Source organism: Nymphalis io, chromosome 23 (genome assembly GCF_905147045.1).
Source record: "Nymphalis io chromosome 23, ilAglIoxx1.1, whole genome shotgun sequence".
Lineage (NCBI taxonomy): Eukaryota > Metazoa > Arthropoda > Insecta > Lepidoptera > Nymphalidae > Nymphalis > Nymphalis io.
In genome coordinates, this window is record NC_065910.1 from 2,316,232 (window position 1) to 2,344,169 (window position 27,938).

General features: G+C 32.5%; 2 protein-coding genes across 5 annotated transcripts; one reads left to right on the forward strand and one right to left on the reverse strand.

Annotated features, from left to right (window-relative positions):
* Positions 1 to 894: 894 nt before the first annotated feature.
* Positions 895 to 8,192, reverse strand: LOC126777638 (calcium-independent phospholipase A2-gamma-like). The gene is made up of 10 exons (XM_050500749.1): positions 7,550 to 8,192; positions 7,019 to 7,332; positions 5,955 to 6,092; positions 5,561 to 5,656; positions 5,241 to 5,439; positions 5,034 to 5,120; positions 4,664 to 4,782; positions 4,243 to 4,437; positions 3,294 to 3,525; positions 895 to 3,008 (listed from the first exon to the last, which is right to left on the reverse strand). Exons 1-10 carry the CDS (start codon positions 7,668 to 7,670, stop codon positions 2,743 to 2,745), a joined length of 1,767 nt encoding a protein of 588 aa, XP_050356706.1. The 5' UTR covers positions 7,671 to 8,192; the 3' UTR covers positions 895 to 2,742.
* A 122-nt stretch (positions 8,193 to 8,314) lies between these two features.
* On the forward strand, positions 8,315 to 26,399 carry LOC126777639 (uncharacterized). Of its 4 annotated transcripts, XR_007670071.1 has the most exons (13): positions 13,675 to 13,887; positions 13,986 to 14,035; positions 15,321 to 15,479; positions 16,003 to 16,122; positions 16,226 to 16,363; positions 16,482 to 16,678; positions 17,496 to 17,698; positions 18,829 to 19,057; positions 19,304 to 19,453; positions 19,630 to 19,710; positions 21,801 to 21,924; positions 22,081 to 25,777; positions 25,819 to 26,399. XR_007670071.1 is itself a non-coding variant. In XM_050500752.1 (12 exons), the coding sequence occupies exons 2-12, from the start codon at positions 14,001 to 14,003 to the stop codon at positions 22,247 to 22,249; spliced, it is 1,605 nt and encodes a 534-aa protein (XP_050356709.1). In that variant the 5' UTR covers positions 8,315 to 8,333; positions 13,986 to 14,000; the 3' UTR covers positions 22,250 to 26,399. The 4 variants fall into 4 exon arrangements, 3 of the variants coding, with proteins under 3 accessions (XP_050356709.1, XP_050356707.1, XP_050356708.1); XM_050500752.1 differs by lacking the exon at positions 13,675 to 13,887 and adding an exon at positions 8,315 to 8,333 and having other exon boundaries at positions 22,081 to 26,399; XM_050500750.1 differs by having other exon boundaries at positions 22,081 to 26,399.
* Positions 26,400 to 27,938: the final 1,539 nt, after the last annotated feature.

Below are 27,938 nucleotides of genomic sequence, written 5' to 3' on the forward strand. Positions count from 1 at the left end.
CTGAAATATTCATTAAAGGTGTCGCATATATCAGTGCCTCCACCAACAGTCCTACTTCCGTAAGTTAGGGTATCGGGAATACCATTCGTTGTCTGTTTTGACTTCACAAAACTCCAAAAAAACCTGCTGTTACTTTTAATTTTTCTTTCGGATGCAGCAATATAATAATATGGTTACTTTATAAGAGCGCAGATCTCGAGGCCCTAGTTTCAAACCGAGATGACCCAGCAGTTAGAATGAGACACTATTGTACTTTCATGTGCTTAAATTTATAAATCATGTCGTGCTCGGGTTGAGTGAAAATATCGTGAAGAAATATGCATGTCGGATGAAAATCTTCCACATATGTCCACCAGTTAGTATATGCACTGCCGAAGCGAGTACACCTGCTGTTAATCGTATTTGTTATCAAAACGTTTTTATGTACCTTAATATAAAAATTAAAAACTGAACAACTATTGATATCTTTTATTTATTTAAGAAATTACAAATGACTAGAAAACAGTGTACTGAACTTATACAATCGCATTTTATTGCTAATAGAATTATTTATTAACAACAAATTATATTTAACATAGAAATAATAAAATGCATTTTATAATTACGTATTGGTAAAACTGGAAAAATACCAACTAAGAATAATACGAGTGGTATTTTTTTTAACATTGCGAAAACAAGAATATATTGTAACATAATTTTATGTATTTTTTTTTTAATTTGCATAAGCTGCCAGTGTCATAGACAACAAAATATCTTTTAAAAAAAAAACAAAATACATATTCAAATACTCACTACATTTAAGTGATATATTATATATATGATAAACTACAGCAAAAACAATATATTGTTTACAATAATTATAAATAGAACAATTATATATAATAGTGAAGAATACAATGAGCTAGTTTAATGTCATAAGACAAGCTATTATATAGCTTAACTAAACTATCTAAATATAAAAAAAAATATTTATTGCATTTAATATTCGTTTTTTTTTTTTAATTATTTAACGGTATATAATTTTATATAATACAATACATATTCGTAATTATTATTCGAACACCATTAAAGTTATTATAAACATTATTCGAATAAAATATATATACTAAATGTATATTTTATTTGAAATATTTTTTATTTAATATATAATGTATTTATAATAATGTATGTACATACATATTATTTAACTATTTATTATGTTATGTACAGCCATCTTTTATTATTTTTCTTCTATATCTATTCATTACATTAAGGCGGCCTAGAAGAGATTGCTTCCTTAGCAATAAGATCAGCTCTATGAACTTTCTTGTCATAATACTATGTACAAATTTCATTTACAACAGTGTAAGCACTCTTATATTAATTTTCTAATTTAATTAATATCATCGACATAATTATCACAATTCACTTAATATACATACAAAGACTTGAAAGTATAAACATTGCGAAAAATGTATAATATACTTATAACATTACTTCATAAATGCAAGTTATATTTCACAGTATTGTATTTAACAATAGCATTGATTGTTATTTCTTATACATTTTTTTTTATAGAATAGGAAGGCGGACGAGCATATGGGCCACCTGATGGTAAGTGGTCACCAACGCCCATAGACATTGGCATTGTCATTGGAAATGTCAACCATCGCTTACATAGCTAATGCGCCACCAACCTTGGGAACTAAGATTTTATGTCCCTTGTGCATGTAATTACACTGGCTCACTCACCCTTCAAAACGGAACACAACAATATCAAGTACTGCTTTTTGCGGTAGAATATGTGATGAGTGGGTGGTACTTACCCAGACGAGCTTGCACAAAGCCCTACCACCAGTAAATTATTATTTATTAATTTTTGTGTTATTGTTGTATTTATAGTCAGTATATAACAATGGGCGACACATGGAGAGTGCAATATAAATTATAGTTAATTTATAACACTATTCTACTTCAATAACAATGAAGTTCACTATGATTAGTTCACTGCAATGAGATAATAATCACATATAATAAAAAATCTTATTATAGGATCTAAAGTTTGTTTTCTTTGCAGGCTCTTAGCATATTCTACTTTTTCTTTAATTTATCGTTTTTTTTTTTTATATTCGAAAGCATTACATTAACTAGGTTCTATCTAATATGAACAAGTGTCATTTTAATAATCTTTAAGCAGATACAATTAATAAAATTGTTTTAAAAATTAAACAATTTACAAATTAAATACTCTTTTTTACTAAAGTAATTGGAAATTTTCAATTATTCAACAATAATATTGGACAATCCATATTTTTTATTCATAGTGACGTCATAAAATGTCATCTGTACATCCCTCTCACTCACGCTTATACACTTGTTATCCTCCATCTCAATCTATACATTTAAAAATCAGTAATTAAACTACAAGGCTAATGAGATATGGTACTACAAAATTTTTAGACATGTTATATATAACATGAATATTTCCAATATTTATATATTTGTTTGTTTGTTATATTAGAATTAGGATCTTCTATAACCTTATAACGACATTTTATCATACATAGGACATATTATACAGGATAAATGCATTACTCATTTTCAATAGACGTAGTAGAGTAAAAATCCATACTGATACTTGGAGGTTCAAGATAACAAGACTCGCAATCTCAATTTGCATTACAACGATTGATTTTCAATCTTTCCATTCATTCCATTCACTTTCATTCAGCAAGTTTCATATTCTTGCTGGTTCCTTGACCGTCAGTTGGCATGTGATATACCCATCAACTGGCTCCTGTAATGTACATAGTCCATTACCTTCTGGGTGATTGTTCGTTTCCTCACCAACATTGCGGCCGCTTGTTCGAACTTGTGTTGATTCCTCCTGATATAAGCCATTGTGTCTGTGATCATGCTCTGTAGCTTCTCAGGGTTGATTTCGTCCATTGCGCACTCTTCCATTAGTGGTGGGTTGAATCGGTAATAGTTGCCAGGTGGTAATAAGTCGTTAAGGACTAGATGTACACCTGGTAACAATAATACTTAACTAATTAAAATATTGAAAAATAACCATCTAATTCTTAATTGCTTGGCATAATTTAATTAAAAGTTAACTTTATAAATATACTAATTCATTCACTTGACACTTTTCATACATAAAATAAAAAAACTTTTAATACAAAAAAAAGTTTTGTTTTGGTTACAAATTGTCTATAAGTAAAAACTCAAAGGTATGACTTTTATATATCAATTGGTTTATTGAATTGTTTTAACAAAATTTTTCATATAATTATATGGTACAATTTTTTTACCTTCGGTATCAGTAGCAGAGTCCAAAATCTTATTGAACTTGTCCTTCCAGCTGGTTCCAGAGGTTTCCTTCGCTAGTCCCTTGCTCATTAACTCATAGTCCAAATGCTTGTTGAGAGCTCTGCCGGTTCCCACTGATATAACTGTGCTGTTCTTCATGTTGTTAGGGCCAAATAATAGTTTAGCTTCATGTAGACCCACACCAGTGGGGTTGTTGACCATTATACCACCATCCTGTAAATTAATTGAATTTTATACTTGATATGCTTAAAAGTTTCATAATTTCTATAAAAAAGAATTATGCAAGCCGCCAGTGATTAAATTAAATAATTAATGTATAGAATGCATTATCAAGTAGAATATGAAATAACTAATTAAATCATTGGTTTACGAGGTAGCATTTAAAGAATTTCATGAGACAGTTCACACCAAAAACAATCAAATTTATCTGGTTTCTCTCTCAAGAAATTATGCATCTGATCTCGCCCCAGTTGTATGGGAGTGCCATCCCGATGGACTATTAGAGTGAATGAAGAATGAATGACTGAAGACTGCCAAAATAATATAATATCTATGGTCTTAGTAGGCTAGTCATTGAGATTGGCCATAAACAATATTCAATCATGACATAAAAATGAGGAGCACTATTTAGTTAGTAATTATATACTTAAATGTAAACTTATAAGTAAATCATTGAATTTATGTAATTTAATTAATTATTGTTATTTTAAACCGAATTAATATTAATTATTTAATATATAATATTAATAATATTATTATTTACTATATAATATATAATTTATTTAATATACCTCCCATATAACATATAAAAAAAGTATTAATTAATTGTTTACAAATATATTTGCTTGCCTATCGTTGGCGAAATGTATTAGATACATATAAAGAAATCATAACATATATAAAACTACTTATTATGAGTGTCGCACGTACCTGGTGCAGCAGCCCTTGCAGGCGGAACTCCGTGAAGTAAGTGGGCGCGGCGGCGGAGGCGCGCACGGCGTGCCACAGCTGCGCGCGCGAGCTGCCCGCGAACACGGAGCGCACGCGGAACCCGCACTCGTACGTGCGGAACAGGAACGGCGCCAGGCGCGAGCCCGAGTTCACCACGCACGACACCAGCGCCATCTGTGACGAGTTACTTTTAGTTAATTTTTATTATGATTATTTTTTAGGCTGTTATAATAAATATAATAGCTGATGGCAAGTTTTTTAAATAAGCATTCTATAAATGTTCTATTGCTGGACAAAAGCCCACTCTCCATTTCGGGTTTTTTTTTTATTGTACTTAAAAAAAAATTCAATGTCATCATGGAAATAGCTTTGTAAGTCTAACTCAAATTTATAATCTTACCTTAGGTGTGTCATGTCTGTTACACTCGGTGAGTGTGCAATCCTGAAGGTTCTCTTTCAGCAACTTCTCCCAGGCATCCGTATCATAGTATGAGTGACTCCATACTAGCCTAGATGTGCCTGAGAAAAAAACATTATCAAATAATTTATAAAGAGAATGACACCTTCTTTATTTAATTTAAAAATTTTACAAATGAATTTTTATATTTAAACCTTTTGTATTTTCTAATTAGTATTAACAAACTTTGCATGTATTGTTATATAGTGTTAACATTATTCTATAATTAAATTACTTTTTCTTTGTAACCTATATGGACATATTATTATTAACATTTTAAAAGAGCTTTATAATATAAACAAATATTACTTACCACCGATAACAGAGGTGTTCCCAAACATTTGTTTTGATAAGTTGTGGTACATTTGATTTGCCGTTTCCAAGTTACCAACGCCACTAGCTGTAATATAATGATATTTTTGATCAAAATTTAGCAGTACATATATACATGATGTATGTCTGTATTATTGTATATACAGAAACATTCATTTGGATTATATATGACCTAACAGGATCTTACCAATCACGGCAGCAATGATAGCTCCTGTGCTCACACCGATGATGTAGTCAAACATTTCCTGAACCCTCCTCCCGGTCAATCTCTCCAAGTGCCTCAATATCTCTATTGCTATAATTCCTCTGATGCCTCCACCGTCTATTGACAGAATGTTTGGACCACGATTCTTCGTAGGACCCGTGTAACCCATTAGGGCTAAAGCCTAAAAATATATATATATATTTAACAATTTTATTTTTGTTCCTGAATTAATTCTTATTTTTTCTATATAAATATATGTCAAGTGTTTTATGAACATGTGATGTTTCTAAATTTGAACTGACCTCATTGACAAGACCATTGACTTCCTTGTTGATAGATATATCAGTATTTTTCTTCAAATTATGCTGCACCCTTAATAACGCTCTAACTGCTCCTTCCTGTAATAGATAAGACATTTGCTTTTAAAAATATTGCAAGATAACTTTGATAACAAAACTTTTTTAGGAACTTATTAAAGACATACTGTCTTTTATTGTTTTCATTAATTTTATTTTTCTGTAGGACAGATTACTTAAATAATAAAAAAGATACATCAAAGGCACAGACAACACACACTGGAGACAGGTTGGTCAAAAAATAAACTACCATGTATGAAATGTCATATATTATCAATATCATGTCATTTGCTTTTTTTCATAATTCTATATAGAAACTGCTATTTTTTTAACTGGTTACCTTAATAGCATAGTCTCTAGACTCAGGGTATTGCTGAAGATGTTCTATGAAGTGTTCAGTCCTTTTCAAAAGGCATTCTGGTGTTTCTGCAGTCACTATGGCTGATATCACATAGGCTGTCCGGGAGTGGATTGAAGTCTGTAAAGAAATTATTTATCAAATTAAAAAAGAAAGGATGCATGACTTTTGTTTATGGATAATATGTGTAACAATACAATAATCTTCAAAATTTTTGCAAATTAGTGCACATCTAATATTTTATACTTTATTCATGTATGAAAAAATTACAATCACTAACTGCAGAAGTAAGTTCCCCAGCATAGATTAAAAAATTAACATTGTCTGTCGAATTCTTATAAAATATTCATTATTTCATACATATTATAAATATTTAATCCTGATTCCCACTAAAATTATTATAAGTAGGGAAGTGTGCTTGCTTCAGACGACAAAAAAAAGGATTAATGCATGATAGACTTGATAATACCATACGACTCTTAATCATTGTCAAACAACGTGAAACTGTAGATTCAATATAATAATTATTATACAATAAACATTGCATTTCTTTAAACAAATGAAAGAGAACCAATAACATTATGAATTTTTTTTATCATTTATTTTACCTATATAAATGCTATAGATAACAATTGAATACAGATAAGAAATCACACAGATAAGTATGTTTACCATGTAGTGAGCTGATCATGCTTGCCTACTTTCATTTATTGGTGCTATCTATGATAATATTTCATTGTTATTGAATGATCACGACTTATTATTATATGAGAAGTGCATGTCAGATAGGGATTTCAGGTCAACTGATAATAAAAATTGTTATTGATACCGAAATTGTCAAAAAGTCGGATTATTAATAATTGAGTATGACTGATTATAAAAATTATATTTGTGTCTTATTTTTTGTAATATCATTGTAATTTTTTATAATTAATGTCTTAACAATGATTTCATAAGCAAGGATAACTTTTTATTGTGATTAAGTAAGATGAATTAAGAAAAAAATATTTTTTTTTTTAAATAGACAAAGGCATAATAAAACATACTTTAGTTATGATAGGTTTGTTCATTTTCCATGTTGGTTCAGATATCTTTCCGAAATGAAGATCCTTTTTTAGTTTAAGTCCTTGCCAGAGACCCTCTAAAGTGATTTCCTTTGCCTCTGACCCTATCGTCAGACCCTCCTGACTGATTTTCTCCTCTTTATCATTTTTTTCTTTTACGTTTTGTCCTTTAGTGTCAGTTTCTTCGATTGTTGTTGCATTTAGTTTATTATTAGAAGCTATTTGTTCTGCATTTTTTACATCTACTGTTTGGCCTATTCTGGCTGATACAGCTCTTTCAAACTTTTTAATCAAACCTGTGACAAAGGAACGAAGGATAATTAATTATTTTATGAATCTGATTTACTTTATATTATTAATTTACTATTCCAATAAATGTAAAACTAGCTAAAAACAAAAAATATATGGCTAAAAATAAAAACTAGCCCAATATAGATAGCAAGTATACAAATATGAAATTTATTTTAATTCTAACTTTATGAATAATAGGTAGTAGGTGAACGTAAAACTTACTTTCCCATTGTTCGGGCGTCGCTGGTTTAATTTTTTGCACTAACTTTTCAACTTCGGAATTTAAGTTACTTATTGAAAGGTAGTGCCGTATTATGCGCCACTGTCCTCCTAACGACGACATTTTCACTACTTGTTTTATTTAAAACGTTCTTTATAAATATTTCACGTATAAATTACACTTTAATCAACTTAAGTATTTTGATAATATTATTATAAATAACTTAATGCACATACACTGATCACGTACGCAATTTGAGTGGATAATAACTTCAAATAAAGAGTTCAAAGATAAATCTTAATTACACACGTAGCTCCGCAAAAGTCAAATCTTTATGTTATCATCCGCAAAACTTCTTAGTTTCGCATAAAACCTTGGCAAATAAATTAAAATATCGCTAATAATATATCACAAATAGATCAATGACAGCTAGCGCAATGACGTCAGATCGCGCGATCAGTGCTACCAATATGAGCTGACCAAAACAAAGTACTAACATTCGATGTCTCTTTTGGTTTGTTGGATTCTATTAACACTTCCTGATATATTATTATTAGCAAGGCTATAATTATTTATTAATCTTGTATTCTCCGCAAAAGAAAATTGTAGACTGAATCAGCGCGTTCAGTAACAAGTAGTTTTATACTTGTGTAAAAACATGTTTGTGTTCACGTTTAGATCACGAATCATGATAGCAAAAATTGTGACGACGTTCGGTTGTTCGACACACCTCTAGTCTGGGTCAATGAAAATTCTCTAAATTGTAAATAAACATCGTATGATCAGGTTTGTATCGGTTCCAAGAGTTATGACGAATCATATCCGAGTATGTTTTCTAATTGCTAGTCTATTTACGTGTTTTATGTAACTTAAGCTACATATAGTTATGTAATTCGCAAATTTTGATATTGGTACCTATATTGAAAATAATAAAAACTAGACATTTAGCTTATCTTTTAAAATCTCTCATAAATCTAAATATAAAAATGTAAATACGAAATAAATAATAATTATTATTTTGAAACAAAATGAAGTTTATCTACTTAAAATTTAAAATAAAAGTACCAAGTAATTAGTATCATAATTATTATAAAAATATTGTTATGAATCAGTACATTATCAATATATTATTAAAGACACTTAAATATTTTTAAACAGCGACCTCGATATATATAAAAACCAGCAGCTGTTCCCCGCGACTCCGTTCGCTTCACACGTTTTCCCGTAAATCCCTTAATTTGTATGCTTTTGTCCTATATTCCTTATCCAAGTCCCAGGCTACCTATATGTGACCAGATAATCCCATCATGTCATTACGATCACCTCAGAGGTCTTGTCATGATGAGATAATAACGACGCTTTTATAATACATACTGTTACAATATTTTTTTATATTATATTACTTTCGCATTTATAATATTAGTGTGAATAAGTATCCTGTACCTATTTGAAGATATATTGAAAAGTAACTGGTATGTATAGTAGTAGTGTTATTGTACGCGTTAATGAAGTGCGGCAAGTATTGCGTAGTTTGTTTATCATTTTAAAATGCAGATATAAATAAACTTTAGCTGACTTATCACATGTCAATGTAAATATTATTACTAACATAACATGTAGATAATTTAATTTTATCAAGTAATCTAACTTCAGCTTGAACAAAAACGTAAATCATCTTATAAATATTAACCTATTTAATTTATTTAAATGAAACGTACAAATTGATTGTATTGTTACAGATATTTTTTGTTTATTTTACTTTTGTAGTGATCATACTTTACATAAAACCTACCTATAAATTTAAAGTTGTATATTATAAGTCTTATACATTAAATAAAAACTAACTTGATTTATTAGATTTTTTTTTGTTTAGTTACTATGTAACCAAACCATGGTTCAGTGGCATAAAAACAAACAGCCAAAGCCTGGCTTAATTTTAATTTTAAATTAATCGTAGATTAAAGTATGAAATACTTACAATTCGTTTTAATAGATTCTGTAATTTGTTTCGTTATTAATGTAAGTCCCTGTCTTTCTATAAATAAAAGTAATCACGTTACATTTTTGTTCATTTTTTATTTAATGGAAGGGGTATTTTTATTTAATACATTTTTCGTTCGGAGAAAATAATCCGTGGGCAGATTTACTGCGTTCATTTATATGTTGTTTTGTTGTTTCTACAGTTGACTATTTGTTGGTGTTTGTTATTACGAATTTGGATATGCACGTGAGAGTAATGCGATGTAAGCGTTGTTATTCTAAGAATCTTCGTGTTGTTTTCAAATTGAAAACGTAGTTAGGTGTGTTAATAATTTGATATTGTTTTTCTCTTTAATTTTAATTGTTAGCTTCGCTATTGTGTTCAGACAATTTGGCTTTGTTTCAATACATTCAGTGATCGTGTCTCCTCCTATTTAAAATCATAACACTTAATCTATATTTATTTAAATATTAAGACATAGGTTTTATACCTATACCATAAAACACTGTTCTAATTTCAATTTTATGGCTTATCATGAAAAACATAAAATTCTAATCAACTCGATTCTAAGAACTGTAAACGGTACAGTAACAAGAATTGGTCTAGATGTCATATGATCTTCCCCAGTTATAGTTCGAGTTCTCTTAAACATAACAATCGTATCGTAATACGTCTTTTTCGGTCGCTAGTTCTGGGGCCTAAAAGAATACTATTTTAATAAAATGTTATCTGGCGTTGACAATTATAAAAATAAAATGAATGATTAATTATGATGTCCTAAATAAAGAACGAGTCCTTATTTGGGACATCACTCTTTATGATCAAGTTGGAAGTATCCTTTTTATTATGTGTATTTGCTAGGTTCAGAAAACCTTGTTATTTGTTGAAAACTCATTTTCTCATACCTACTTATATATTTTTACAAACAATATTGTTATTCGCACAAGGAACGGTTAAATTTACAAGCATGGAGAATATTATTGTTTGTTGATAGCAAACGGCGACAGAACGAGTTATGTAATCTCATTACGTAAATATTTATTGCAAAAAAATGGCGCCGTAAGAATTCAATATTTCAAGGTTACGTTTATCTACGATCCGCATAGACAATATCATTCGCTTGAGAAGGGATACCCAGCTCGTGGTTTTAGTTTTACCTTTAATTTAATTTAGGCGAATAAATTTACATGTTTTATCAGTATGATAAAAAAACGAACTAAGTGTTTTTTTTAAATTAATTTTAAATAATATTTTAATACACTTCATTAATATAAATGATAAAATATTGATTTTTTTTTTATATGAAACTTACATCAAATTCAGACATATTTAACACTTAAAGATAAAAAATACTAAAAAATATTTTAAGGAACTGATTTGAACGAAAATTACAAAACAATGGTTTAAGCGTTTTTGTAATCTCTTATAGTACTTTTGAAACTACGAAATAATTTTCAAAATAATGTTTAGTCAGAAGAACTACCGACCAATAGTTTAGTCTTCTATCTTAATATAAACTAGTACATACTAGTGCGCCATTTATGTTAATTTGGTTGCCTCCTATATTTTATACTTTATGTTATTATATACGACAAAATACCACAATTTATATTGTAAAAAAACATATCATATAGGATGTACATTTTAATATTAACAGATAATATAGTTGTATATAAGTATTAAAAAAATAAAATAAAAATAATCATATCGTATGACTTGCCCTAAAATTGATAAACAACGCTTGATCTAGCAACATCAAGTGGATGTGGGCAGTGACGTCAACTTGGGGGTTTTCCCCTAAATTTGGAGGAATCAAGATGTCCAGGGGTTTTTTAGGAGATACATTTATTTGGGGGGATTTTTTAAGGGGTATTATTCGAGATTTTTTTAAAAAAAAAACGTACGACTCTATGCAGTTTATATTAAGCTTCGAACGCAACCAACAAAGTAATCCAAATATAAACTCCAAGCGTGGCTATAACTGAAATATCAAAAAACTATAATATATTGAGATTGAAATATATTGAGACAATATCTCAACGGTCAGCGTGCTTGTACAACATGTAGGAGACCCGGGCTTCGAATTCTGGTCACTGAATGAAAAATAAAAATCGTTTAATTTAATTGTTATCATGATTAATATTATTAATTAATGTATGTAAATGTGTAAAATGTTTATGCCGGTGCATAAATACACCTGCTATTTTATACTACTTGAATATATTTTTATTTTGTATTTAAAATTACCTCTCAAACCGAGTTTACAACAAAAAATTTAGGAGTTCCTAATCGATATTTAGGGGAATTTGGTCCTAGGGGGAATATTCTGTAGAAGTTGGCATCACTGAGCGTGGGAGGTGGACGAGTTTTGTTGTTGGACATTGTGATTGAACACGTGCGCTGTATACTCATATACTAGGTATGCTATTTAATAATAGCATAATGGTAATAGTGTGCCATATAGAATAACATATAAAAAATCTGCCTTTTATGATTATTTATCGATTTGATTTTTATTATTTATATTTCCTTTTTTCTACAAATTTTTCATAGTTTTACACAGTATTTTTATAATAAAATTTTAAAGCTATCTTGTTCCATTGTAGTCGTATACAGAGAAATTAATAGACCAAGGGACCGTGAAACCGCAATTGAGACAGAGATAGTTTGTCAATGTATGCGTCTAATACTGCCATAGTAACAGCATTCCCTGTTTTAGGCGATAAATCATTTTCAGGATTTAATTAAAATAAAATGAGGATTTTAAAAATTTTATCTTAATATTGATTATACATTTTTTTAATTATTTTTTTTTTTTTGTTTTCCAACTACACCCAGACACCGTTGCATTGTTTGTTTTTTTTCTGTAGTTATAGTCCGTTAAAAATACGTGACTGTATGCATTTTTTTTTACTTTTTTGGCACATCTTTTATTTTTCAGGCAATTGCAATTTTCTTCTGGTGGTTTTTATTTTTGCATTATCTTAAAAATTTACACTTAGATGGTTATGTGTTTACACTTAGATGGTTATGTGATTAGAATTCTCTTCAGATGTTGAAATCTAAAACACTCAATTAAATTATTAATAAAGAATGATAGCCACATATATTTCTATGTTAACCTTTTGACTTGGAATGCATAATATTATAAATTCAAGAAGAATATTAAATAATGTGCTTAAGAAATTACAAATAGGAGAAATAATAAATTAAAATAACAAATTTATAGATAACGAAGCACTTTACGCTATTATTGGACTCCGTATTTATTTGTTTACATTGTCGACGAGTCGAGAGTTTTTACTGAAAGTCGGGACATTTTTTTAGCTGACACTGGCAGCACTTTCATGATAAATAATTATTATAGGTTTTATACATATTAATGATAAAAGCTAGAATTATCGTCAGGATTTTAATGCGACATAAGGTACCGTCATGGTATGGCATAAATATTAATCACTGAGAAACTATATTTAGGGAAAAAACCGTCGTAATTATGCGTATGATATGACAATGCACTACTGTATAATCTTCGTTATAACAATTGTCTCTCTGTTTTTTCACTGGATTAGAATAGTTTTCTATCATAAAAATAAGCAAAAATTGAACAATAAAAACAATGTACGCATCAAATTGTTAAGTTTGTTTCGCTACTTGAGTAGCCGACCTTGATAAAATTGGTTACGCGGTAAGGGACAAAAAATTTATAAGTGGTCACCACTGCCCATAGCGAGCCCATATTAGCGAAGTAAGAAATAATAATCATTCCTTACAACGCCAATGCGCCACCCACCCTGGAAACTTGTGCCTGTAGTTAGGCTGGCTTACTCACCCATCAAACCGGAACGCAATAATACTAAGCATTGTTGCTTCGCGGTAGAATATCTGATGAGTGGGTGGTACCCTCCCAGATGGGCCTGCACTCTACCACCAGGTAATATAATTAATATTTTAAGAACTCCGTGATTTGAAAAATTTCTTATATTTAAAATATTGAATAAATAAAAAACAAATCAGAACCTTGTTAATAATGTCGATATTATTATTGAGTTAAATATCGATATTTCACCAACTTCGGTACATATCTCCATCACTATTTGACTTTACCTTTTACTTTACTTTGGCACTTACCTATTTACCTATCTAGCTTGTTACGCTGTTAGTGACAGTGACAGCTTAAATTAATATTCGCCGAATTGCAATTTCTGAATTGCGTCTAAGTTTTATTCGCTTCAAAATAATGTACTGAGAAATTTATTAAATGAACAAGTTGTCTGCACAGGATTACTAGTGTTTATTAATTTCATGCGTTTCTTTAAATTTTTGCCTATTGCTTATTGCATAATTTTGAGACAAGTGGTCAGTGTATTGCAATACAATATATAGTAAAAACATATACTAAACCATAATTAACGGTTTTTTATTAATTATAATAACTGTTTAGGATGTTGTTGTAGGTTCCATCAAAGAAAATGGATATTTTACGTCATTTCCAGAACATATCTTGGTAAGTAGAATTTTATCCTTTTCCAATTATCTCGAATTTGTTAAATTTACCCTACAAATGTCATTTAAAATTACATTTGTTTATCGAAAGTGTTTACTATTTAATCATCCCAAACTATAACATATGAAATTTTTTTTTTTTTTAATTATAGAATTATCTATTAAGATGTGTATTGGAGATCAGTTGTAAATAGCAAAAAAAAAAAAAAAAACAATTTGTTTGTTACAATTTATTATAATTATTTAAATCCAATTTTTTTACAATGTACCATGTTTAAGTGTTTCGTTACATATGTAATTTAGGTATATAATCACAAATACCATGGTGTATTCATATTACATTAAAGTTGTAAAGAGTGTATTTTTTGAATCAGAGGCTTAGCTATCATAGGCAAGGTGGTGCAGGTACCCATTTGGTGAGGGCAACATATGAAATATATTACATTTCCATATTAGTAATATCAAATCTTAAATATCAATCATTCTTTTACAGTTTATATTACAAGGTGAAAAAAGTCATTTAATATTTCTAAACTTTGGCTACATCTGCACAAATCAATGGAAGTAATGGCGTAAGTAGGCTCCGGTAAAGTGTTACCGGAGCCTACTTACGCTATTGTTTACGATGACATGTAGGTGTCTATTTACCATTAGACTTATTTTCCATTCAATCTTAAAAAAAAAAAAAGAAAATCCAGTTAAAGTTTTTGATTACAGTATTTATGTTCTGTTTCCTTTAAAAAGGTTATACCTCAAGTCTGTGTGGAGTTATATCAATAAGCTTATTCCCCTGTTATTGTATTTAAAAAAATATACTTTGTTCAAGTAGACACAAACCTACTTATTTCAACATTATACAACTTTATTTTAAACATATAAATCAAATGTAAGGCTGTCATGGTTAAACTGTTAATATTGATTTATAAAGGTAAAGTAGGCATTAATAAGCACTTTTAAATTGAAGTTGATACAGTAGGATGTTACATTAAAAAAAAAATTATGTAATCATAAATCATAATTAAGTGAACAAAATTAAAAATTAAGTAACTGTCTGTAAATGTCCAACTGCTGTGCAAGGCTAAGGCTTCCTCTCTGCTTGAGACAAAAGTTAGAACATGTTTATAATTTTTTTTGAATTATTTATTATGCTAAGTAATTCTGTGGTGTAAAATTATTCTTTTTTCTCTCTATTAATATGAATAATAAAATTATCCATTAATTCATAGTCTATATGGATATATTCATTGAACCATATTTCATATGAATAGTATGTTGTATTACTTCAGGTGCAAACCAGACTGGTGCTACCCAAGTATGAGTAAAGAAACAAATGAATTGCTACGTCAATGTATCGACTTGCCAGCATTAAAGTTGACGGATGACGTTGAGGAAATCATAAGGAAGAGTAAAGCTTTTCCAATTCCATTTCCAATTGAAACTGTCAGGTGAGATTGAAGCTTTTTTGTTCATTACAATTACATATGTGTGAAATTTATTTTTATTTTATTTCTTTCATTATTATTTACGATGCTTAGTGTCATTTTTGCATGTCGTGGTTACCTATAAGTATGACAACTTTTACCCTTAGATCTATTAGCTTGTAAACTTTTAATTTGTAATTATTACTGTATGCCATGTTGGTGATCCTAAATAAATAAATAAATACTGTCTTGTATATTTCCTCAATATAATTTTCTATATAAATAATTAGGTAAATATTGCATTGAGGACATGATTGCAATATTCTGATCAATGTCGTCAAGGAGCTTAGTGAATTATGCTTTTCTTCACATGCAACAGAAATATGACACAAAAAAAGATTATTACTTGGGACCTGGCTTGGGATTATTAAACTTCTAACTTCATTATTTCGTTAAGAAGTCAAAAGACTAGTATATAGCTAACATATAGGCTTTGCAAGGACGCTTCCTACAATATATGAATAATTTTTTTTAATATTGTTTACAGATTAGAAAAATTGAAAGTGCGGAAACCAATAGATAAGTTGAAGAGAAATATTGTATCGACCTACCCTGTAATACATGAAAGAGTTTTACTTTTAATGACACATTTTCTAATTTACAAGAGGTGACGAACGAGTATATAATAGAACTCTCAACATTTTATATAACAAAATATATAATGTGAATGAAAGAGATTTTTGTTTCATTAATTTATTTTTATATTTCAGAGAATTTGGTTCGAATATTGAAAAATCACTGTACAAAGACATGACGGTTCCAGATTTAATAGAAAGGATATTAAAGAAGCGAGCCGTAACATTTATGAACCAAAATGATAGCTATTTGCTATTTACTGGCGAACAGGAGTGAGTAATTTTTAAATTTAATAATGCATTTCAAATTAAAAAAAAAAATTATTAAAAACAGTGATCTCTATCGCTATTGCTATAATTTCATGAGTTAAAAATATAATTCATATTTTAGTGAAGAAGGTTGGGAGCAAGTAGGTACAATACATCAAAAGCCTCCTCTAGTTCTCGAGAACTGTTTGAGCTACGATGAAATGAAACTGTCTTCTATGGTGTACATAAGTGGGTATACTGAATGCATAAATGATGGTGAAAGACAAAATTGTGGTGTTATTAGGGAAGATGTCGCTGAAGAGGATGCTGTTATCATTGGTAAGTATAATATAAAGGCAACGCCCGCTAAAATAAATTTAATATTATATTCATTGAATATTTAAATTAGTTTTTATCTAATTCCATTTAATGATATCCCCATATTCAATATGTAGATAGAGAGTTGACCTAAAACCTGTTTCTTGGCTTTATAAATATTGCTCGATAAAAATTATTAAACAACTAAAATAATATTTATTTGGGACGATAATATGTATCATGAGTAATTTCAAGGACATAATTATAATTGGTCGAGGAAAAATAAATAACAACGACTATCATTCCTTAGATCTTTCATTCATTTAATAACTCGTTCAAGGTTAAAGTTGTTTATTTAGCGTTTTCCTGCTTCCACATGAATGGACTATATATTAAATATTTATGCTCTCACTTGTCAACATGCTAGTTATATATATAGGGAGATATATAAATGCGATAGTGAGTTTGTTACTCTTTTACATTTTAAACTGCTCAACCAGTCTTAATAAAAATTTCGCTTAAGCGTTGCCGTCAGAGCGTCACGGTAGAACGCGATCCCGTGGCGCTCCTCGCTAAGACGGAAAGGGTACCGCTGGTTTTTTAGGGGGTATTCCGATGTTCGGGGCGCATTCGGCGCCTTGTTTCGGCCCCATTGTTCCCTTGTGGGAAACGTGTAACGCGTTCTTCCAGCGTAAACAAAAAGCTGGCGCTGGCGAAGCCGCAGGAGGCAGTTTCTAAACAACCTCCTCCACTCACTAGGGTCACTAGGGCCCTTGGGAGAGGTAGAGGGAACATTCATTAATTTCTCTAGTCTTGTCAACTAACTTATCAATTTCAGGCTTAATAGGTCCACGTTTTGAGCGCCGAGGTAAAATGGATTATGAGGATATTGTTATAACGGAGCAGCAGAATTGCCTAGAGCATGGTTACGGAGAGGAAGTAACACCCACGACTTGTCTGAATGTTTTGAAGACTACATATGTGAGAAATAATCAGTCTGCCAAGCATATGTGGAGACAGATGTGGTCGGAGTTCTATCAGGTATGTTTATAATACATTATACATAATTTAAATTCCTTGTTTGTAGTGGTTTGTTTATACGGCTGCAGATTTAGCCTTTTTACTTGATTTATGATTTTACTGGTGGTAGGGCTTTGTGCAAGCTCGTCTGGGTAGGTACCACCCACTCATCAGATATTCTACCGCAAAACAGCAGTACTCGATATTGTTGTGTTCCGGTTTGAAGGGTGAGTGAGCCAGTGTAATTACAAGCACAAGGGACATAAAATCTTAATTCCCAAGGTTGGTGGCGCATTGGCTATGTAAGCGATGGTTGACATTTCTTACAATGCCAATGTCTAAGAGCGTTGGTGACCACTTACCATCAGGTGGCCCATATGCTCGTCCGCCTTCCTATTTTATAAAAAAAAGCCACAAAAACCACTACCAGTTGTTCGGTTTTGTTGGAAAGAAATTTGTATGGAGCTGCCCCAGAGCTTAGAAATAGGCAGTTTTTTTATATTATAGTAAAGTCTTGTTCTTTTCGTTTCCTATCGTGTGCAATTGCCTTCTCATCGATATATCAGAAAGTAAATGATAATCACAAATTATTTTATAAAAAAAAACACTGACACTTATTTTTTTGCATCTTCTAATCATTATGAACTTATTGAGTTTATAGTAATAATAATATCCTGGGACATTTATTCACACACGGCCATCTGATCCCAAACTAAGCAGAGATTGTACTATGGAAACCAGACAACTGATATACTACATGTACTACTCTTTCTTTTACAAATACATACTTATATAGATAATTACATCCAGACTTAAGACAAACAGACATGTCCATGCACACAAATGTCTGGCCTGGGAATCGAACCCACAACCTTCGGCGTGAAAAGCAAGTATCTACCAACCACGCCAAACGGCCCGTCAAGTTTCATGATAAACTTTGATTGTGATATAAACGTCAAAGGCAATAAAACCTGCGTTACATTAAAAAAACGTAGACTGTGCTGCCATCTATTAATAAATATTAATTTTCGATTCTAACGACTTAAGTAGTTTCTTCCCAATATTAATCATAGACAAATCTACATGTCAAAAATGGAAAACAATATTTTATATAGTATAGAGATATATATAAAAATACAAAAACATTTTAGGTTCACAGCTACACATACGAAGAATTATCCTCGTACATAAACATACAAGATAAGGAAGAGGAGAGACGTTACATGGAAAGATATATTAAAAGGCCGGGCACAGATGATATATTTGATAACGAAGTGTATTACAAGAGGATAAGTATATTAGCAGAGAGCACCCTCCTGGAAGCTGAACACAGGGCGAAGGAAGCTGGGAAAAATGCATTTGTTAACGTTATTGGATGTGGTGAGTGGATCGATGTACTGAACTGAGTTAATCAAAACATCAAAATACTCTTTTTGTCTCTTGATTAAATTGATTAAATTTTAGTTATTTATCTCCAATATTTGTAAGTAATAAATATGTACAAATCAATTAACACTAATGAATCCTAACTATAATAACGATGTGTCTTGTGGGTTTTTTTTTGTCTTCAATAATTTGTATAAATAATTAAGTTACTTGTTGTTACTGAGTAAGTTCTCCCATCAGGTCTTGGTGTATGGAAAATATCCCCACATCAGCCAGACGTCTACATCCTAACGTTCTTGGAGAGGATACGCTCCTTCCTCAGGAAGGATCTGTTGAATCATGTCACTGATGTCAATTTTGCATTCATTAAAACTAGTCCCGGCATAACAGGTAAGAATGAACGAATGAGTTTCTATATCCATTCATTCAATTCATACAATGACGTTTTTGTTGCAAATGTTTTCTCAAATATGTTGTTTGTCACGTTTGTTATAGTACATTTATGATTATTGTCCATTAAATGAAATAGTCTTCTTTATGGTCTTTATAAAGATAATATTTTTTAGCGTTATTCACAAATCCAACGGAGCAGAGTGATTCCCCGGTAGAAAAGCGTATCTTCTTCGAAAGCAAACGACATCCCAAAGGTAAATTTTAGTTATTTAAATGACAAATAAAAATTAATTATAGATATTACTGTTTTTTTTTTTTTTTTTAAGTTGTAAGGTTTTTTTTTTTTTTTTTTTTTTTTTTTTTTTTTTTTTTTTTTTTTTTTTTTTTTTTTTTTTTTTTTTTTTTATATGCCCCGGGATGGCAAATGACTCCACTCCACCTGATGGTAAGTGGTAGTAGAGTCCAAACGCGACGACGGCCAGTACAGTCGGAAAGAATGTTCTGTACTAGCCGTCCCCGCCATGCCGGCCCGCAAGATGCCTCTTCACGCCTCGTTTGAAGGAACCCGGGTTGTAAGACGAGGGGAACACGTGAGCTGGTAAGGAATTCCATTCTTTGGTAGTGCGGCAAAGAAAGGAGTTGCCAAATTTCTTTGTGCGCGATGGAATTGATGTCACAGTTAGGCGGTGACATCGAGAACCAGCTCGCGTGGACTTAAGAAGGAAGGGGGAAGCAGGAATTAGAGAGAATAATTCCTCAGAGCACTCGCCGTGATACAGACGATAGAAAGCGCTCAGTGCTGCTATCTCGCGACGCAATTGTAAAGGTTCAAGGGTGTTTGTGACCTTTACGTCGCCAATAATGCATACTGCACGTCGCTGCAAACGGTCCAAGGCCTCCATTAGGTACTTAGCGGAGCCATCCCAAAGGTGCGAGCAATATTCAACGCAAGACCGTACCTGTGTTTTGTATAACAGGCACAGTTGTTGTGGCGTGAAAAAACGCCGCACCTTGTTCAGAACTCCGAGTTTTCGTGAAGCTGTTTTTATAATAGCCTCGATGTAATCCCTTGGACTAAGGTCGCAGCGAACGTCCATCCCCAGCATGGCGATTTTGCTTTGTATCATCAGCGGTGTGCCACAGAGGGAGGGATGAGGGTAAAATGGTGACTTTTTCGCTGTGAGAGCGCACACCTGTGTTTTCTTGGCATTAAACTCAACAAGATTATCAGAACCCCATTTGGCGATGAGCTCTAATGTCCTATCGAGTTCAATGACAAGATTCTCCCGCCTCTCCTCAGTTTCCGCCCGCCCAGCCACTGCGCGTCCGTGGTATCCACCATGCACTGTACTGTCATCTGCATAGCAATGTATGTTCCCAAGAGAGAGCATATCATTGATATGCAAAAGAAAGAGTGTGGGAGATAGCACAGATCCCTGGGGGACCCCAGCATTCACTACATAGAATTGTGAAGCGCAACCATCTACTAAAACACGAAGGCTACGCTTGTGTAGGAAGCTGGCAATCCAGGTGCATAGCTGAGCAGGCAGACCATATGCCGGTAGCTTGGAGAGAAGACTTCTGTGCCAGACCCTGTCGAAAGCCTTGGAGATATCGAGGCTGACAGCCAACGATTCTCCATGCTTGTCGATAGCTTCACCCCAGAGGTGCGTTACGTACGCTAGAAGATCACCTGTGGACCGTTTTGGTCGAAACCCGTACTGACGATCATTAATTAGACAGTGATCTTCTAGGTAATGGATCAGTTGGTTGTTTAAAATCCGTTCCATCACCTTACAAAGTACTGAGGTGATAGCTATTGGCCGATAATTTGCCGGGTCAGACCGATCCCCTTTTTTGGGAACCGCTTGCACATTAGCTCTTCTCCAAGCCTCCGGCACACATCCCGAAGAGAGAGAAAGTTGGAACAGGCGCGTTAACACAGGAGACAGCTCCGCTGCGCACTTCTTCAGCACAATGGCTGGTATTCCATCGGGATATAAATATGGCCAGCGCCAATGTGTGTTTGAAGTGTTCGAAATAAGAAAATTAGTCAACTGTCAATTATACGTGTTGACGTATCTGCAAGCAGTATTCGTTGTATAGTGCGACACGTGATCTTTTGAGACTTTAATTTATTACCAAATTTGTACTTTTTCGTATTATTTTGTGTTGATTTGCAATTATTTAAAATATTCTTTAAATAAGTATTATCCTTTATAATTAAATAATAGGTTCAATGGATGATTATGACTTCCAATCCTATATACGTCATTACTTTTTTATTTTAAAAATATAAATCGGTATCTGATGTAAAAAAGTTATGGTAGCCGTTTATTTTCAGGTGGTATAAACGTGCAGGTTGAGGACCGCTCGCCTTCGGCCAAGCTGTTCGGCGAGCACGCGGGCAAGCTCCTGATTCTCACTTACCCGTGGGACAGCAACGCGCATCCGGGGAACGAGTTCTGGTGAGTGAAACTTTACAATTACAACTTTACTCTATAAATAATAATAAGCAAATAATATAATAAATTATTGAAATAAATAATTCCATCCAATATTATTGAAGATATTTGTATTACATAATTTCAGAAGTAGATAAATCTTATAATATCTTGTTTAAGGTTGGGAAGCTTATCCGGTTCAGGCGACCCGGCAGCTGCGTGCTCCACGCAAGTCTCGGAGCTGCATAATGCGCACATCAACCCCGCCGTGAGCGCCTACAACGTGCGCGTCGCGGGCAGGAGCGGGCTCAGGACGCTTTCCGACTACTGTCTCGCTCTCACCGCCTAGGATCGAGCGAGACGGGTATACCCAACGACTCCATTTGGTGAACTGTTGGCATCACATAGAGCACACATAAGTAAGATCATTTGGATTTCACGCGTCACTATAGTATTGTCTCACTCTTAGCGCATATGCAGGAACGAGAAAACATATTAGTAGGTAATTAAAACATGTACACAGATCTCGCTTAGCAATACATAGTTCTCGTTCATCACTCGAGATAGAAATAAAAAATATTAAGCTATCTCGCTCTAACTTTGTAATATATCAAAGTGCACGAATATAAACATAGACTAAGAAATTTTGTAGATAATTATAAAAATCAACAATAAACAAAGACAATGATGGACTGTATTCGAATAATTAGGTAAAATTTATTAAATTAACTTAGAAATCAAAAGTTCTTCGTATAGGAGGTAAAATAATTATATTTATATATTATAAGAAGGATCGTGATAACGCTAAAGAATTAATAAATTTCAATGTTGCCAAGTAATAAAATTAAATCGAAAAATGTTTTATATCGAAGCTATTAAAGAGAGATGAAATAATTTGTATGTAATATAACGCGTAGACAATAGACTATCGAAATTACAACGCACATTTAAACAATATTGATTTCCTTGACATTAGAAATGTAATGTGTGTATGAAACTAGCCTTCTCTCGCTCTAATAGTGTAGGGGTGACAGAAATGAATTTATAAAACTGTGATGGATGTAAATAAACGTAAAAAAAAATGTCCGTGGAGGTAACTAAAGCGTATTTAGAAAAATATTCTTGCCTTAATTTTTATTTAATTTAGTAATTAAGGAGCTGGCGAGCTTAGGTATACGATTTGCTTATGTTTTTATTACATAAATAGCAAAAGTAATTTTAATTCGATTACTGGAGTAAAGTTAAATGAGGTGTGTGAGATAATTTAAGGTCATTGGTTACAAGAGTATCAATTTTATCGAATGTATTTTTTTCACGTATGTCTTTGGAATATTGGTGAATGTCTGCGCCATCGTTTTCATTAATCCAATCCCAGAATGAGACATGGACAAATGACCAAGTACTAGATTTTATGTTTTTAAATTACTGTCAACTGAAAACGCATACGCGTTATTAGGATTTTTTAAAACGCTGGAAAAACGCATTGCGCGTTTTCCCCACGGGTACAGTTGGGGGTTTGTGGATCGTGTCCAAGGCGCCGAGAGCGCCTCGAACATCGTAATACCCACTAAAAAACCAGCGGTACCCTTTTCGTCTTAACGAGGAGCGCCACGGGATCGCCTGCGCATGCTACCATGACGATACACGTTATTAGCTTTTCCTAACTGCTTCATTTATTTTTTATTTTGTAATTGGTTTTAAAAACTCACTTACACGGAATGGCCCTTTTATCAGATGATAGCTCAGAGAGAGTCCAAGTATTATATTTTTATATTAATGATTTATTTCATAGTCCATTGCATTTCTCCACTCCTGTGCATTATCACTGTCTAAGGCCTTTCGTTCGCCATTACCATTTTATTACGAGAACTGACACGTTCTAAACGTCAGTACACTATTTGTTAATTGACAGTGCGCGCAATATTCACATACATTACAGTAACGAAGCACTATTTGACACATTTTTGACACGTGTAGGTAGGGCATTGTCCCATTCTTTCTGAGTCTAAGGTTTCGAGTAGTAGAGTGGTAGACTTAGGTTGACGTTACCTTCAGGAACAAGATACAGGAGCGTACCCAGCCACTCGACATCAGCATGAAACCCAATGGTCCTGAGCTTGTGTACACAAGTTATTATCCTATTTAGACAATTTTCTACATGTCCACAGCTCTCTTGGTCTGTAGTCATCATTTAACGTAGTAAACCTACCTTCCTTGTCGAGCCGGAGTTATAGATAACTTTGCGCAGGATATTCCATGCATGCTTAGGAGTTTTCGCTTTTTGAATGTGAATATATTTGATAGAATCTATCAGTAGTATGATTTTCATCCTAGCTTTTGTGTCGTCACTTTTAGGGAAGGGAACACGTTATCGTTTTCCACGCATTTTCAAAGGTCCTCGTTATTATCTCTTACGCAACCTAATAATGACGAACCATAATAGAGTTTACCTATTCATGGACTAACTGGTCGAATACCATTCAGACTAGTTTAGGATCCCAAAAACCCACGAAGATCAATAACACGCCTTCAAGCAACACAATAATAATGGAGCTGACGCAGACGCCAATTGAAATGGTAATCCAGAAATTTCGATTATAATTCTCTTTGGAATAAAAACTTAAGACTATTAAGCTACCAAAATATTAGAAAGATACACACGTCTGTGGATATTTATTAGTTTAAAGAAAAACAAAAATGTTATCCTCATTAGTAAATCATATAGAAATAGTGTTTGCCAGCTCATAGTAGGCTCGTTTAATATTTAGTCCAATTCATACAGTATCTTATCTTAAGTTAACTTCATTTCATGCTTAAGTAATCATAAAGTATTACTTCGTTTAGTTTTTAGTAAAATTATGTAATTTATTATGCACGTGTGACTGTGAAACGAGTTAGACATTTTTAAAGCTAAATTCCTCTCAAGATACTATGTATTGCATGATAGGGTTAAAATAAAGAGACGCTATTGTTTTGTAATTAAAACCCTTCGAACCCGTTTGAGACAAAATTACGAGACACGATATAAAATAAATCAAACAACAACAATAATATCGATAAATAATATATGAAAAAAAAAACATTTCAAGTATCAATAGGTGCAATATTGGTACAGGAAAGGTACTGTGGAAAAAAAAGTCCTCTCACGTTCTACCAATTAAATCAAAGGAATGCCGCCTTCTACAAATAGACAAGTACTTCATGCACGTAACACGAATGTGCTACGCAATCCTGCAATTTTGGCGCATACAATACTCGCAGGATCAAATTTAAAAAATAATTCGATTATAATTTGTGAAATAGTTTAAAATTGGCTGAATATTAATTTCAAAAATGGTTATGATTTCAAAGTCAACTTGTAATGACACTATTTTTAATTACAAAAAAGCAATGTAGGGGAAGTAAGATACTATAAATGTGCTGTCAGGATTACAGTTTAGTAACAACAGCAGGTATAACGTTTTTAAGTTTTATTCTTTTTACGTTTTGTGTACCTTCATAATTTTGACTGCGTTTATTTTTTGTTTTATATATTTTATTGTTTTATGTCTAGTACTGTAATAAAAATTATTAGCTGATGGTTAATGCGAGAAATAATTTAATAAAAATTTAGGATGGGGCAATAATAATACGGATATGTTTTAATTATTTATTGAATGTTTCCATTAAAGCCTTATATAAATAAAAAATAGTTACTGTACAAATCGTGACCGCGTGGAATGGTGGCAAGAATGCTGGCAGCATTAATATATTATGTTTAATTTAAAATGACCTTGATTTTTGCAAAATGTCATACCTAGAATATTGTAGGTACTGCAATGGCTAAGATACTGCTCTTACTGCCCCATCTCAAATTATCACCTTTTATTTAGCAAATGTTTATTTAATTATTATATCATTACATAAATATTGTCACAGTTTAAACGTTTGTCAATAAATGGACTTTAAAAGTATTTTCAGCTTTCTAAAATATTATTTCTGCATTGATAGTATTTTTGGATTACGATACTTCAATGATGAAGTTAGAATGTATTAATTTTCTTAATATCTGTGATTTTTTAGCATTTTTAATGTAATATAAAAAAACTACTATTAAATATTATTAATCTTGTATTGGATTTACTATGATTTTCGTTTGTCATACGTTCTAAGGTATGAACATTTTCTTTTATTGTTAATTTAAAACATTTTAATGAACTATGGTATGGTAGCAAATGGTAGCTAATTATTATTCTTATTCATATATTTAATATAAGAACCATTTTTATTCGATTACATTTTTTTATCTTTATTTTGTCTCTGGACAGTCTGTAAAATTAAGCTATGGTGTAAAATAAGACTATTAAATTTATAATCTATGCTTTTATTATAGGGTTTGGTATCATTGTGATAAGTTAGTAATAATGTATGCCTAGAACCTTTGTATTGTATTAGATTTGGCTAATACTCAAGTGATTGTTAAGTTTAATTTCGTAAGAAATATATGCTGTTTTATACTACATACGTTGTTTTATTTGCTTGTATTTGTTAATGGTATGCCTTCCCTGAAATAGTTTGCAATTTCGATTCCAATTTTTTAAACAAAAAATACTTATTAAAGTAAATACAATACCTTATCAGCCTTTACTATATATTAGCGTTAAACAGCATGAAACGTGGGAAATCGCCGGGTCACGACGGCCTCAGCATCGATCATTTAAAGTATGCTGGTATTCACCTTTCCAGAGTTCTCAGGTTACTCTATAATCTTTGTTGTACCCATGTTTATCTACCAGATGCAATGATGATGACTGTTGTGGTGCCCATAGTTAAAAACAGAACAGGGGATGTGGCAGACGGGTCAAATTACAGGCCGATATCACTGGCGACAATCACAGCAAAGGTCCTGGACAGTCTTCTTGATGCACAGTTAAATAATTTAGTCAAAATTCACGACGCGCAGTTTGGCTTTAAGCCTGAATTATCAACTGAGACCGCAATACTGTGCCTCAAGCAGACTGTGCGGTACTACACTGACAGGAAAACGCCGGTATACGCGTGTTTTTTGGACCTGTCTAAAGCTTTTGATCGAGTGTCATATAAAATTCTTTGGCAAAAGCTCAAAACCGAAACAAGCTTAAGATCCAATCAAATCTCATTGCTTAAGTACTGGTATGAAAACCAAACGAACGTGGTGAGATGGGGACAGTCACTAAGCGATTCATACAAATTGAAGTGCGGAGTAAGACAGGGTGGCCTCACATCGCCCAGGCTTTTCAATTTGTATGTGAACCAACTGATTGGGAGGCTGAGTGGAGCCGGAGTTGGATGTTCCATCGATGGCGTGGCTATGAACAATTTCAGCTACGCGGACGACATGGTTCTGCTGAGCCCTTCAGTCAGTGGTCTCAAAAAATTGCTAAAGATCTGTGAGGACTATGCCAGGGTGAATGGACTCAGTTACAATGTGAAGAAAAGTGAATTTATGCTTTTCAGGGGTAGGAACAAGCCGATAAATTGTAATCCTGACATAAGACTATATGGCACACCCCTGAAACAGGTAACTGATTTCAGATACCTTGGTCACATAGTTAATGAAAACCTCAGTGATAACAGTGACATTGAACGTGAGCGTAGGGCTCTGTCGGTCCGAGGTAATATGTTGGCTCGCAGATTTGCACGGTGTACGACACCTGTAAAGCTGGCCCTGTTTCGAGCATATTGCCAATCATTTTACGCGTGCAGTCTGTGGACGGACTATACGCTGAGGGCCTACAGTGCCCTACGCGTCCAATACAACAATGTGTTGAGGGCGGTGTTGAGGAAACCTCGACACTGTAGTGCGTCGGCAATGTTCGCTGATGCTCGCGTGGACGATTTTTTCTCTATAATACGCAAGCGTGTCGCCTCCATTATGAGCAGAACTTCGAAAAGTACCAACACCCTCCTCAGCACATTGGCTTGTAAATTGGACAGTCACTTCTGGGAACACTGGAATGGTGTACATGTGAAGCGGGTCTAATTCTAGGATTAAGTACTAACATAGTTTAAGCATTCGT